Source organism: Cheilinus undulatus, linkage group 9 (assembly GCF_018320785.1).
Source record: "Cheilinus undulatus linkage group 9, ASM1832078v1, whole genome shotgun sequence".
Lineage (NCBI taxonomy): Eukaryota > Metazoa > Chordata > Actinopteri > Labriformes > Labridae > Cheilinus > Cheilinus undulatus.
Genome location: NC_054873.1, coordinates 49863844 through 49879343, shown reverse-complemented (window position 1 = coordinate 49879343; position 15500 = coordinate 49863844). Strand labels below are relative to the sequence as shown.

Sequence of the window (15500 nt, the reverse complement as noted above, 5' to 3'; positions counted from 1 at the left end):
TATGGGGTCCTGCCTCAGTGGCGAGATTCACTTAGTCTGTCATGGTCAAACATTTCCTCAGCCATGGATCAGCCACAGTGCCTAAGTATTCTGCAAAGACAAACAGCATTCCAGTTTGCTGTGTTTGGGTCATTTCTAAACAGTGTTCTTCTTCTTCTTGTTGAGGACTCTGGTCTAAGCTGGTTGGTTTTGTGTCTGAGGACTCTGAGGTGAACAGAGTCTGCTCCAGCTGTCTGTGGGGGGCGCTCTCTCTCCGTCTCTTCACATCCACCCCACCGTGAGCAGAGCGTAGTGTTAGAGTTATTATAATCTATATCCTGAAAGAAAAAAACTCGGTGTCTTCAAATAGCACTGAGTAACTTGAAGTAAGTTAATTGGCATAATTATGTATCTGTATGACTTCAGGTATAGGCGTTAATGTTAACAAGTGTGCTGTAACTTCCGTTCATAAACACACCACCGCCATGAGATGATAACGAGGTAGAAAGATAACGAGGAAGAGGTCCACTGAGAATCTGGAGCAAAGGCTGCAGACATTGATGATCTTTGGTAGAAGTAAGCCAACTCATGCAATGACAATAAAATGCATCTAAAGTTGCTACAGCTCTCATCATTATCGTGGATGTTAAATGATAGAAGATCTGCATTGATGCTGCACAAACGTTACGTATTTAGATGTTAAAATAGAGAAGTTATCCTTCCATTAACCTCCCCTTCATATCTCCACATCCCAACATGTTGCAGAGAACCACATGCATGTTGAAAAATCACATTAATGATTTCTGCTATTAACTTTACAGGTATTTGTCCAGAATTTTCTTAGAAGTTTAAAGTTATTTGCTTGGAATATCTTGAGAATTGATTTTGGGTACTTTTATGGAAATTTAAGAATTCATTTGTAAAACTTGGGGATTTGATTGGAAATGTCTGGAGGAGATGTTCTTCAAAATTTTCCTGAATTATTATGGAACTTTTAGGGAATTTGCTTGTACATCGCTTTCCACATTATTACGCAAATGACATTTTTCTCTTATTTTCCTAAATATTAATGCCAATGACAGTCAGAGTATTTTTCAAGTCATCAGCCGTTAGAGCATAATTCAAATGTTTTTGAACAAACTTCACAACGATAACCATTATTTTTAAAAATAAGAACCTCAAAATTGACTGTTCCACATTATTAAGCAGGCCACAGGTTTCAGCAATATGGGAAAGAAAAAGGATCTCAGCTGCCAGAAAGTGTCAAATGGTGTAATGCCTTGGACAAGGAATGAAAACATGAGATATTTCACAAAAACTTAAGCATGATCATCGTACTGTGAAGAAATTTGAGGCTGATTCAGAGCACAGATGGGTTCCTGCAGATAAAGGCATAATGAGGAAGGTTTCTGACAGACAGATTCATCAGATTAAGAGAGCAGCTGCTTAAATGCCATTACAAAGCAGCAAACAGGTCTCTGAAGCTGCTGGTGCCTCTGGAGTCCCACCAACCTCAAGGTGTAGGATCCTCCAGAGGCTTGCAGTCGTGCATAAACCTACTATTCAGTCCCCCCTAACCAATGCTCACAAGCAGAAGCGGTTCCAGTGGGCCCAGAAATACATGAAGACTCATTTTCAAACAGTCTTGTTGACTGATGAGTGCCGTGCAACCCTGGATGGTCCAGATGGAGGAGTAGTGGATGGTTGGTGGATGGCCACCATGTCCCAACAAGGCTGTGACATCAGCAAGGAGGGGGCGGAGTCATGTTCTGGGCCGGATTCATGAGGAGAGAGCTGATAGGCCCCTTTAGGGTCCCTGAAGGTGTGAAAATGACCTCGGCAAAGTCTATAGAGTTTCTGACTGACCACTTTCTTCCATGGTACAAAAAGAAGAACCGTGACTTCTGTAGCAAAATTTTCTTCAAGCATGACAATGCTCCATCTCATGCTGCGAAGAATCCCTCTGTGTCATTGGCTGCTATGGGCATAAAAGGAGAGAAACTCATGGTGTGGCCCCCATCCTCCCCTGACCTTTAACCCTACTGAGAACCTTTGGAGCATCCTCAAGCTAAAGAGCTATGAGGGTGGGAGGCAGTTCACATCAGAACAGCAGCTCTGGGAGGATATTCTGACATCCTGCAAAGAAATTCAAGCAGAAACTCTCCAGAAACTCACAAGTTCAATGGATGCAAGAATAGTGAAGGAGATATCAGAGAAGGGCTCCTATGTTAACATGGAACTTGGCCTGTTCAGATGTTTTTGATTGAAATAGCTTTGATTTCAGTAAATATGACCTCCTGATGCTGCAAACTCAACAAATGAGCATTTTCAGTTCTTTACAACCTATAAAATGTTTTAAAACTCTGTTTGCTTAATAATGTGGAACAGTGCATTTTGAGGTTCTTATTTTTAAAACAATAATGTTAATCAATATGAAGTTTGTTCAAAAACATTTGAATTATGCTCTAACAGCTGATGACTTGAAAAATACTCTGACTGTCATTTGCATTAATATTTAGGAAAATTAGAGAAAAATGTCATTTGCATAAGAATGTGGAAAGCGGTGTATTATGGAGGGAATGTGTTTGGAATTTTGGGGTGGAATTTTTTTGTAAATTTCTGTTAGTTTGGGTTAGTTTTTTTCAGGAATTTTCTTGGGATTTTTACAGTGGCTGGTAAGGGCAAATGGTCTGCAAAAGCCAGACGCACTCTAAATGAAACAAAACGGCTTCAGTAAGAGAAACGCTTCAAATTTAGAGACGCAACCAAAAGTCCAAACTTCAAAAGGGGAAATGAGATGCAACTGACAAAACGCTCTCCAAGAATCAAAACGAGTATTATTCCCACAAAACACAATCATAAGTCGTCCTCGGCTCGTTCTCTCTTCCATCTGTCTGTCTCTATCTCTTCCTGATAGAGCGCCCCCTGGAGGCCAGCGTTTCTGGTTTTGAAGCTTGTTTTGGATCAGGATCGTTCTGAGTGTTGAATCATTTCTGTATTAGAGGTGCGTTTGTCGTTCATGAATTTGTTTTTGGTGCTTGGAGAGCGTTTTGTCAGTTGCATCGCATTTCCCCTTTTGAAGTTCGTTTGGCCTTTTGATTGCGTCTCTAAAGTCGAAGCGTTTCTCTTATTGAAGCCGTGTCTCATGATTTAACAAGGGGAGCAATTACCTTTTCACACAGGGCCGGATAGGTTTGGATTTTTTTTTCCTTAATAAATAAAATTATCATTTTAAACCTGCATTTTCTATCTACCCTGGTTGTCTCTGTGAGATATTAAATTGGTTTGATGGTCTGAAAAATTTAAGTGTGATAAACAAGCAGAAAAATCAGGAATCAGAAACACTTTTTCATGACACTGTGAACTCTTTTAACTGCATTTTTCTTCTGTTTCTTTATTTACTCCAGTCTCTCTGTCCTCTCAGTTTCTCAGCCTGTAGATTTTTTCTTCCATGCATAAATAGATGAGGATTAAACATCCAATCTTGTGTGCTTTAAAGTTTTGCAACCATAATGACTCCATAATAATAAAATGGGTTAGAATAGAAATTATAAAACACTAAAGGGAGGAGTCTTCCAAATGTCACTGTTCCTTTTGTCGATCGCGGCTAAAAACCGGGCTAATGAGAAATTCCAGGACAGATCCACCTGAGCCAAAACACTGGGCTTCAGTAGAACCTCTAATTAGTGTTGACATATGGAAAAATCAATCCAACATGTCCTCCACTGCCTGAACATCCTTTACCTTTATTAAAGCCATCAACGTTCCTCATCGTCTCTTCATGACACACGGATTAAAATATATAAAGCAGCTTTATCAAAATGACTCTTTAATTGCTGTTTTATATTCAGCCGGTATGGCAGACATTCAACGCTGACTTTAAGCTGAATTTGCATTTCCATTTACATGAATCCATTTGGCAGAGGCTTTTGTCCACAGCGATGTACAAATTAGGTACGATCCAGGCCACAATAGGAGAAGCCGTGGAGAATAAATGTCTCAACACTGGGCTCCATGTTCCTGGAGATCTGCTGGCTGTTATTATCACTGACGGCTGAGATGTCAGGATGGGAATCTCAGCCTCGGCCCACGCCGGCTCGCTTTGTTTCAAACGGGAGCTGGAAAGTCAAAGCTGGAGAAACTGTTGGAGTGTCTGGACGCGTTTTCTGGACAGCGTAAAGAAAAGTAAGTCGAATTAACTCTGTGAATGATGGTACGTCATTTTTATCGAACAGAAAGAATTTCATTCTCCCTTCACATCAACACTTTCCTCTTTGTTAAAGCTTTATATTCATCAGAATCACAGTGACAGCTGTCAGGAACGCTGCGAGAATGGAGGCGTTCACTGGTCAATACCTCTTTAATTTAATGGGAAATAACAGCTGCAGCCAGAGGAGGCCAATGACGCACATTTTCAAGTAAAAGTAACACTGAGGTGTTTAAATCAGACCTTTGACGTAAGACGGCTTCCACTGGCATTAACCCTTTACCTCCTGAGCCTAAAAATGTTGACTTGGACATATTGTGTTATCATGGCTGTAAAATAGTCAGGAAATGCCCTAAGTCTGAGAGCTTTGGTCCCTTTTCCCAGGAGTACTTGAACTTGACTTTTCAACATCTGGTTAATGATTATTGCTCATTATACGGAATTGTCAGCAGTTTAAAAGAAGAAAACACAAAAACAGATTTGTTTTTCATGGCTTTTATGAGAAGAAATTTTCTTATTGCTCATGAAGTTTTGATTTGACATTTGAAATGTATCTATATCTATACATGTTTAGAACAATCAGCAGTCATTTTTGAGTCTAGGACTCTGGGTGTGCAAAACACAGTGCAAAAGATAACTATATACATAGGAGACAATTAGTGCAAATAAAGGTTGAAAAATGCATTCTCCACATTCTCAGTAACATATTGTTATTGCACATGACAGACACGCACAAATGCCACTATCTAACGCTGTTTTTAGAAAACTAAACACCACTCTCACTCGCTCTCCTTTAACTCTCTTCTTCACTCTCCTTTCTCACTCGTCTTCTGCCAAAGCTGCCGTTTTCATGGTGCTGTTGGACATTACTGTAATATACAGTGCTTAATAAATGTATCAGACCACCTGTCATATTTGTCTCAGAGACCATCCAGCATCATGAAGTGCTTTAATGCGGACTCTTTCATTTTCAGTCAGCTCTCCACGTTTTACCATTTTAACAGGAATGAGGGATTTCAAACTGAATTCACCCAAATTTGAGCCGAGAAGTCAGAAATGAATCAAGCATAACATTCAACCACTAAAACTCATTTTTCTGTTCAGGAATGACAGTAAATAACTATAATTTGACATATTAATCAGAAATATTAATGTGCTTTACTATTTTTTCAGTTTATTTGTAAATCAGTAAATTTGAAAATTCATGGATAACAATAATAATTCTATTTTAGCATTAAAAATACCATTTGGGTTAAAGAGCTTCTACATATTGGTGTATTAACCATTGCAGAAACATAAAAAGTGATTTTGGTAATTACCAATGCTGTTAATTTAGGGCAGCTGTGGCAGAAACCTGACTTTGGTTAGGGTTAGGGTGGTCTAATACATTTGTTAAGCACTGTACAAACCACACATCATACATTGCTGTAAAGCACAGATTCTCGGCTCTCTGTCAGTGTTGGAATTTTTTAGATTGAGCAAACTTTGGAGGAGTTACAGTGTTGAGAATCCGTGTAGCGGTCTCGCAATACTTCTTGTGTTTTGTTATGAATGCCCACGTCATATGGTTGCAAGTACCGTAATGAACCACATATGTGCGTATGCCCACAATTCTCAGCTTTCCAACGCCGTTAGAATTTTTCTGATCGGACAAACTTTGACAGAGTAACGGTAATAATACTCCGGACATATAAAACACAGCGCCAGCGCCGGCTCAGTAGGTATAGGGTTAATGTAAACACTAAAACTGCAGCAGGACCTTCATGAATGGGTTTCCATGGTAACAGCATGAGTGTTTGAGTTAAAAATCTGACTGAAGATTGAAGATCGAGCACATGGGATTTAAGAGAACAGAACAGTGTGACATCAGTTTGCAGCATTAGATCTAAATCATTAATATATGATCTGTGTTGGTAGATCTCACTCATCAGTGATTGATTAGCAGGACTGGCATCCTAGAACGTGATTCAGGTGTCCTTTATTTTTGTAAGTTGTCAAGCTGTGGCGTCAAACTTGGCCTGAGCACGAATAAATCAGTGGGTGTTTCATACTGAAGGAGCTTTAAATTCTGCCCACATCTCCCCGCCAGCCAAACACATAACGGACGACAATTTAAGTTTTCAGTCCTATAAGTAGATGTGGTGAAGACAGCAGCCTTACTTTTAATCCTCCTGTGGAGCAACGTGCTCAAAATCTCATAATTAAAATTGGTTTAAAGGCAGAGTCGAGCTTATTTTTCTCTGGAGTACAGAAAAATATCCTTGGAAATATCCTTTAACAGCTCACCGCTAATCTGGCCTTAAAACTACCTGGTGCTCTTCATCTCTGTCCTCCTGGTTCAGGACACAAACACTGTCCTCAGCTCTGAAAACCTGAGCGGTCAACAAGACCAGAACAACCAGCTATTATCTCTTTAATGAGCGTCTTCTGCTGAAGATGGAGAACATCACATCTCGTCACTTGTTTATAACTTCAGCTCACAGTGGTGGAGGAAAAACTCTTTCTATCCCCGGTGAGTGAGCTGAAGAGCCCTCCGCTACTGAACTAGTGTGAACTTAAAGCCATATCAGGCCGTCTGTCTATTGGGAACATTAATGAGACTCTTGGAGTTCAAATACAGAGGAACACACATCAGCATGCTGCTTTAATTCAGCGACAAAAGTAAGATAATGAGAGGACGAAATCAAACAGTAGAAACCGCTCAGGCACGTGGAGCTGCTCCTATCTCAGAGCAGATGTTTGTCTCGGGTCTCTCCTGCACACTAAAACTTGATCTCAGAGAAGAACATGATTAAATAAATGGTACAGACATGCTGTTTGTATCTATGTTTAGTAACTGCTGTCTGCTTGTCATGATGCTTGTTAATGCATCTGTGCTTTTTCCTGTATTTCAACAGTTCGTGGAGAAGTGAGGAAAACATCGTCAGGTATGTGTTCTGCATCGTTAGCATGCTTGTGCACGCACAGCGCTGCAAAAAAAGTATTTCCCTCATTCCTGGTTTATTTCTTTTTGCATATTTTTCACACTTTAATGATTTAGACCAGGGATGTCAGACTCAGTCACAGCAGGGGCCGGATTCTGGATTTAGGTCTAACCTGAGGGCCTAAAATTTCCCCCAGACTGTCAACCTCATCTTCACCAGTAATAAATTATAGGTAAAAAACCATAACACTGATGATAAATGATTCTGACTTTAAAAAAAAAGTCAAAAGTTAAAATCATAATTGTTAACAGTTACTAAAGAAAATTCAAAATCATCAGTTTGAAATGCCAAAATATGATTTAAAATTCTAAATCATGAGTTTTAAATGTCAAAATATGATTTAAAATTCTAAATCATGAGTTTTAAATGTCAAAATATGATTTAAAATTCTAAATCATGAGTTTTAAATGTCAAAATATGATTTAAAATTCTAAATCATGAGTTTTAAATGTCAAACTATGAGATAAAATGAAAATGAAAAAAGAAATTTGAATCAAAACGTCAATATTTGGGATGTAAAGTTAAAATAAGGAGTTGAAAAGGTCAAGATATGAGATAAAATTTAAAATCAAGAGATTAAAAAGATCAAAATATGAAATAAAATTAAAATTTTGAGTTTTAAAGGTAAAAGGATGAGACAATAAAATTTAGAATTTTAAATCAAAAAGGTCAATATTTGGGATTTAAAGTGATATTGAGATGAATGTCAAGATTTGAGAATAGAATCTAAATCAAGACATTAGAAAGGTGAAAATATGAGATAAAATTCAAAATCAAGAGTTTTAAAGGTCAAATATAAGATAAAATTCTAAATTATGTTTTTAATGTCAAAATATGAGAAAAAAAAAAAAAAATGCTGAATTATAAATGTCCAAAGATGAGATCAAAATTTAAGATTTTAAATCGAAAAGGTTAATATTTGGGATTAAAATTCACAGTTAGGAGTTGAAAATGTCAAAAAGTGGCAAACAAAACTGTAAAAAATGAGTTGAAACAGAGGTTCAAAGGGGTTCAGAAGTGGCACTATTAAATAATCGATACTATCGATTAATCACTACCGGGCAGGGCCCGTTCTCTGGGTTTGTCAGGAGCTCAGCCAAAATCTGTGAGCAGGCCTAGAGTCAGGCCTGCAGGTCTTTAGATGTGGTTCTGGGTTCTTTTGGGACGTCCCAGATGAGTCATCCATGCGCTCTTGGAGTCATGTTGGTAGGTCGGCCATTCCTGGGTAGATTCACCACTGTTCACAGTTTTCTCCATTTGTGGATAATGGTTCTCACCATGGCTGTCTTTGAAGGCCTTTCCAGACTGATAGATGTCAATGACTTTGTTTCTCATCCGTTCTGGAATTCTTTTAGACCAGCGTCCATGCATGTGGCCTAAACACTAAAGTCAACATCTGTTAATGCAGGGGCCGGATTCTGGATTCAGGTCTAACCTGAGAGCCTAACAGGGTCAACACAACCTCAAACTGTCAACCTCATTTTCACCAGGAATAAAATATAAAAACAGCACTGATGATAAATCATTTAGAAATTCAAAAAAGTAAAAATATAAGTTTAAAAGCTCAAAACTGAGATAACAATTCCAACTCACTAGTTCAAAAGATCAGAACACGATATTAAAAATAGAAGAATTCTGTTTTCAAAGAGCAAATATATGAGGAGAAGGTTGAGATCATAAGTTAGAAAGGTCAAAATATGAGATCAAATTTGAAATCATGAGTTTAATATTGAAAATATAACTTCTGAAATGTGAAAATTTGAAAATGTGAGTATTATAGGTCAAAATTGGGAGTTGAAAATGTCAAAATACGAGCTAGAATTCAAAATGATGACTTAAAAAGTTAAAAACATGACTTAAATTTAAATTTGGTAGCCTAAAAGGTCAAAATATGATATAAAAATGAAAAATTATTCATTTAAAATGTCAAAATATGAGAAAAAAATTTAAATCATGAGTTTAAAAGTCAAAATATGGGATTAAAAAGCTAAAGTTAGGAGTTGAAAAGGTCAAAATATGACTAAAAATTTAAAATTGGGAATCTAAAAGAAAAATGTGACACATAAAGTCCAAATTATGAGTTGAAAAGGTCAAAGTATGAAATGAAAAGTCAAAATCATAAGTTTGAGTCGTAATCCTGAGATGCAAAATTGAAAATATGAAATAAAAACACAAATTAATTTCTGTCCCCACATTCTTCAACAGCTCATACTGGAGGAAATCTGCAGAGCTCATACTGGTGGGCCAGTTAGAATACAAATATGATCTAGCGGGCCAGATATAATCATTCCAAGGGCCAGATTTGGACCCCAGGCCTTGAGTTTGACACCTCTGTCTTAATGAATGATGGGTTTATCTTCCAAAAAGATAACTAAAAATCAACACCATTGTGCAGAATAGTCATGTTCATGCCAGGTTGAATCTTCTTCTTTGTTACCTTATCTTGCGTGTATTTGAAGCTTGTGTCTGTGCATGAACTCTTTAACTGTCTGTGCATGAATGCCTCTCATGTGTTCACGCTGGGACAGTTAACCTGCACTCAGCATCCAGCAGGGATGAATGTATACTTAGCTGTGGAGCTATAACAGGGAAAGATGAAACTACATCCTGCCAGCTGTGAGAAGGTTAATAATGCCAGTGTGACGTGGAGCTTTTTTCACCATCTCTGCTCGAAGAAAACTCTGACCGTAGCTATTAAAGCAGGCCTCAATCCAAACAGGAAGTCCGGTTCCCTTAGTTAAAGGAAAATCAGAAATGACTCAAAAACAGTTTTAAATCCAAAAAAGTGGAATTCCACGATGTTAGCTGTCCTGATCTGGACCGATCCACCCTGTTCCAGCAGCATAGTCCGCTGATCCACTAACTGTGAGACAAAGATCAACAGACTTGGCATGGAACATGAGGCGTGGTGCTCATAGTATCTGAGCAGGCAGACAAAAGCTAGAGTCTGTCTGTCCCAGATCCTCCTGGTCTTCCTGTCCTCTTGCCAGGCCTGCATGTTGACTGACGGCCCTGCTGGACTCCTTTATGACGTCTCTTTGGTGCATTTTTGGTATCAGTGGGAAGACCGTGTGTCTAAGGCTGGCGTGCTCAGGAAAGCGGGGATGGGAAGGGTCAGCTGCTCGATACTGGCGTGGCAGCTGTGCTTCTCCAGGCACCTGGGCCTGATCCAGTTCACCACATACTGGGTGTCAGGGACATTGTGGGCTAGACCAGACGTCGGGGCGGTCGGGGGCTGGGAGGTTACCGGGAGAGATGGGGCATGGGCCTGGAGTAGGCCTGGATGATGGCAAGAGCAGCACAGGACCAAGGCTGGCATGGCAAACTGTCGAACCGGCATACGCTCCCTCACCTGACCTCAGCTGATCAAAAAGGATGAAATTAATCAGGATTAACTACAGAAATTCTGAGATTGACTGTGATTAAAAATTCTTATTGTTTGGCAGTCCAATGGAAATGGACCAGTGACAGTACTATGATGTCCCTGTTTCCAGTAGGAGTGAGGGGAGCTGGTCCCAGATCCTGCTGCTGCATCTAAACCCTCCATCTTAACAGGACCTGAGCTTGGAGATCACTTCTCTAATGCAGGGGTTCTCAACATTAGGGTCAGGACCCCACGTCCCCCCTAATGGACGGCCTTGTCTCCACATGACTGTTCTAGATTGTGCACGGCTGTGTTAAACCACCTTCAGGTCCAGTGGGGGTCCATGGTCTCTGACACCTTTATTTTGGGGTTCGCTGGCTGAAAAGGTTGAGAACCCCTGCTTTAATGACTCAAAGCCCTGCATGTCACCCCCACCCATTCATGCCCATTCACTCTACATCCACACACTGAAGGCTGCTATGTAGAGTGTCCATCAGTATTACCTTATCCCATTCAAGCTCATTCACACAGCGCTGATGCAGCAGTGAGAGCAAGCTGGAGTAGCTGGCTTTCCCAAGGACACATCTGCTGCAGGAGCCGGGGATTGAACCCACAACTGAGCCACAGTGAAGTGGACTTCAGTCGTCAGATAGAGTCCAGTCTGTGCCGGAGTATGGCTAAGAGGAGGGAGAGGCCAAGATCCAGCGATCAATCAGGGGTTTTAAAATGCATCATTTAAAAGGCCTTTTGAATCATTGATTATCCATTACAGCGTCTACGTATGCATGAACAGAACTGTTTTTATTATGTAGCTATTGTTTGTGTGGTTGTGCAGCCTCGAGCGCCTCTCGTTGTTTTATTACCACACTCTGCTCTTAGGGACTCGGGCCAAAACAGATCTCAGCACCCTCTTAATGTCGGTCTTCAGTCTTTATTCTGGTCTACCTTTAGGAAACTGTCATGGGACCAGTCCAGTACGCCTGCAGTCTGCTGGCACCTTTGCAAACCCATGACTATGAATGAGAACTTTCTGCTGCTCTGGAAAGTGACGCATGCTTTTTACGCTCATCGTTTCTCCTGCTGGAGAGTAAACTGCTGTGTTACAATCATCTTTTACAACCAGCTTTTTACTGAAGTGAAATTTTCTGGGACTATTTTCAGCTGCAAGTGTAGCTCAGTGATGTGTGCTCTTCATCATCTATCTGAAATCCACAAAGCTTCGTGGAGCATAGAAATAAACTGAACACAATCAATTCTTTGTTTTTCATGTTTTCATTGAATTTTTGCAAAATGAAAATACAGAAGAGAATCACAATCAGCAGGAATGCAATCCTTGAACCCACAACATTCAGCTAACGGTGATTAAGCCTTAATCAATCAGTCATTCAGTCCTTATATTTCAGCAATTAACCTTTGATTGCATGTTGATTAATGAATCAGAAGAAGTCATATTGATGATTTTTTTTGGGGGGGGGGGCTTTCTGTGCCTTTTTTTGACAGACAAGGACAGTGTTGGAAATGGGACGAGAGTGGAAAAGGTCCACAGGCCAGAATCGAACCCGGGCCGCCTGCATACATGGGTCACCGCTAGGCTATCTGCGTACCTCAAATTGATGTTTTTTGATGTTGATGTTTAAATGATCTAAATGAGTGCTGTACTGCTACACCAGCGTGGTCTTAAACCATCACTCAAGAGTTAGGAGACAGCTCAGAGAGTACAGCTTAGACCTGATCTGAATGAAAAATGCCCAAAAAATCAGGGATATGTAGTTAAAAATAACCTGACTTATAGACGATTGGAAAAGGTTTTAAGAAGGGAAGATTTGTTAAACTACAAATGATTTGTACAACTATGAAACCTTTAAAAATGCATCTGAAAACAATGACAACTCATAAGAAGAAGGAGGTCAAGATAATGAGATAAAAATCGACTTAAAATAATTCAGAAAATTTAAGACGTAATTTTGGTGTCAGTAGTGGTTCCAGACCCTGGTACTGAGCTCGGTGTAATCATTGGTGTCAGTTACACAGTGCTGAGAAGCATCCCCACAGCATGATGCTGCCACCACCGTCCTCCACAGTGGGGATGGTGTGTTTGGCGTTTTGTCTGATGGTCTAAAAGCCCCATTCTGGTCTCCTCAAACCAAAGAACTTTCTTCCTCTTGACCATGGAGTCTCCCACAGTCCTTCTGGTGAACTCTAGTCCAGACTGAATCTGAGTTTTCTTCAACAGTGTCTTTCTCTTTGCCACTCTCCCATAAAGCTCTGACTGGTGAAGAACCCGGCCAACAGTTGTTGTCTGCCGAGTCTCTCCATCTCAGCTGCTGAAGCTTGGAGCTCCTTCAGAGTAGTCATAGGTGTCTTGGTGGCCTCTCTCACTAGTCTCCTTCTTGCACGCCCACTCAGTTAGTGAGGACGGTCTGATCTAGGCAGATTTACACATGTGACATAGTCCTTCATTTCTTCATGATGGATTTAACTGAACTCTGGGGGATGTTCAGAGACTTGGAGATGTTTCTGTCTCCATCCCCTGACTTAGACTTTTCAATAACCTTTTCTCTGAGTTGCTTGAAGTGTTTTTTTGTTTTCATGGTGTAATGGTAGCCAGGAATATTGATGAACCAGTGACTAGACCTTCAAGACTCAGTGTCTTTATCCTACAATCACTTCATAAATAAATCAACAAAAGGGTAAAACGTGAGAGGGTGAATATTTTTAAGGCGCTGTATGAAGGTGTGCGAAGAAGTGAAGACTGCTTGCAAGCTTACATGGCTGTAAACAGTTTTCTATTTTTGAATCTTTAAAAATAGGCTTTACAAATGTTTTATGAGACAGGAAATGCATTCATCACGTCCTCAAAGAAACACGCGGCGTGTGTAAACTCCTCAAGGCACGTTTTAAATAAAAGATCAAATTTTCAGTACAGTTAAACTGTGGGAAACGAGGTCAGACAGGCTGACCTGGCACATCAGAAGGCCGCCAACAATCATCCTGGGAGGACTTAAAACTTAAGCACAAGATAAGAGGGTTAAATAAATACATGTGAAATCTTCAAGTCCAGTCCAGATGACTTTTAGGGGAAACTGTTTAGTATTTAATTTGAGCTTTCAGAGGTAAACCTCGGCGCTTACAAGAGTTCTTATCGTGCTCATACAGACCACAGGGTGCATTGTGGTAAATGTGGTTTACCTCAGCTGCGCAGCACACTAATGTGAGTCAAAGTCTAGTGTTTCGTAAAGCCCCTTTGGCGAGATTAGCACATCCCCCATCTTTGACATGCCAACAAACCTCTATCCCCACAAACACCGGGGGGTCTACCACTCTGGCAGATTTCCAGCAGCCTGCCTCGTCTGTGCGTTTGTGCTCGCATGATTTTGTGCGTGCATGAAACAGAGAGAAGCAGACAGATAGACAAGAGCGCATGATAAGTGCATAAACAAATGTGTGAGGGCCTCTGGCTGAGAGAGAGAGAGAGAGAGAGAGGCAGCGGCGGTGATACAGACGCAGAGCAAGACGGGGTGACAGGGAGACGGAAACTAATGGACACCTAAAGAGTGTATGAATGCATGAATGGATGTGTGAGCGCCTGTGGCTGTCTGTGGGAGCCACTGTGCTGGTGTCTGACTAGTTGTATTTATTTTTGAGGCGCTATAGCCTGTCAAGCTATTTTAACAACAACACAGCCTACCGCTATTTTAATACACTTCCTTCCTATACCTCTCATCTCCGTGTACAAAGAGCAGGAAGCTTACCGTCGGACAGAAAGTACTCCACCTCCCCGCTCCTGCCCTCGTCTCCATCCTGAGCCTGGAGCTGGTAGACGAACGTCCCCACGGGGGCCTCCGGGGACACCACAGCCAGGTACGGGTACGGCTTCATATTCCACTCAGGAACGTTGTCATTGACATCAGTGATCTTCAGCTTCACCTTGTTCAGGTACCAGTCTGGGCCTGGAGGGGGGGGAGCAGAGATAGTGGAGGAGCTGCGGTTAGTGAAAGTGACAGCTGTCGTGTAACTGTGAGTGTAGAGCGGAGACAAGCAGCCAGAGGAAGCCAGCGCCGCGACAGGAGAGAGTCACCGAGGGTACGACAGGGATGAAACAGGTACCGCTGTGAGAGAGGAGCTAACCCTCAGACATCTTCATCAGCAAGAAACTTATGAATGTGGCCATGAAGGACTGATGGAGATCAGTCTGGATTCACATCTGACTACAACATAAACATACAGTCCATAAAACTCGTCAAAGTCTCCCAATCAAAGCAATAACAAAGGATGAAGAGCAGAGCTGCAGCGCTCAGCTCAGCCCGCCTCCATCACTGACCTTTGGTTTCAAACTGACTCTGTCATTCAGTTCAGCTCTACATAAAGTTAACCTACTAAAAAGTAAAGCGACGTTTTGGTTTCATGGATGAGTTTCACATTAAAAAAAAAGAACAGCTGTTATTATTAGCTTAGCTGGCTACTCACAGAGCAGAGTGAATATGATGGCAGCTACGCATTTTAAAAAAGTATGGACAGAGAAAAAAAAGGCTGGCACTAATGAAACACCGCTGGAGGAGCGGTCTGAAACTAATCAGGCTAATCATCAACAGGCCAGAATCATGGCTGGGTATAAAAGGAGCATTTAGAGAGGCAGAGTCTCTCAGAAGTAAAGATGAGCAGCATTTCGTCTTTTAACAACAGTCTGTAAATGTCTGGGACGTGAGGAGAACAGTTGATGGGGGAGGAATGTGGTCCCATTCATGTCTGATGTAGGATTCTAGCTGGTAAACAGTTCCAGCTGTCTGGAACAATTTCAGAAAAATGTTCCTCAATGTAAAATAGTAGAGCAGTGTTACTCAATCCCCCTCAACCAAAGAGCCAAACAGTTGAAAAAACCTCCACAAGAGCCACGATCTAAGAGGTGAAAAGTGGCTTAAATGGGCTAAAGTGGCAATAAAAGTGAGTTAAACATGGTTAAAATGAT

At 40.8% G+C, this 15500-nt stretch overlaps 1 protein-coding gene across 1 annotated transcript in view; it reads right to left on the bottom strand.

The window, feature by feature from the left end:
- The window catches only part of LOC121514750 (neural-cadherin-like), a 244359-nt gene that overhangs the window by 158445 nt on the left and 70414 nt on the right, over positions 1-15500 (bottom strand). The window contains exon 2 of the mRNA XM_041795036.1: positions 14287-14484. Within this exon, the coding sequence (XP_041650970.1) occupies positions 14287-14484 (198 nt within the window). The remainder of the gene's footprint in view (positions 1-14286; positions 14485-15500) is intronic.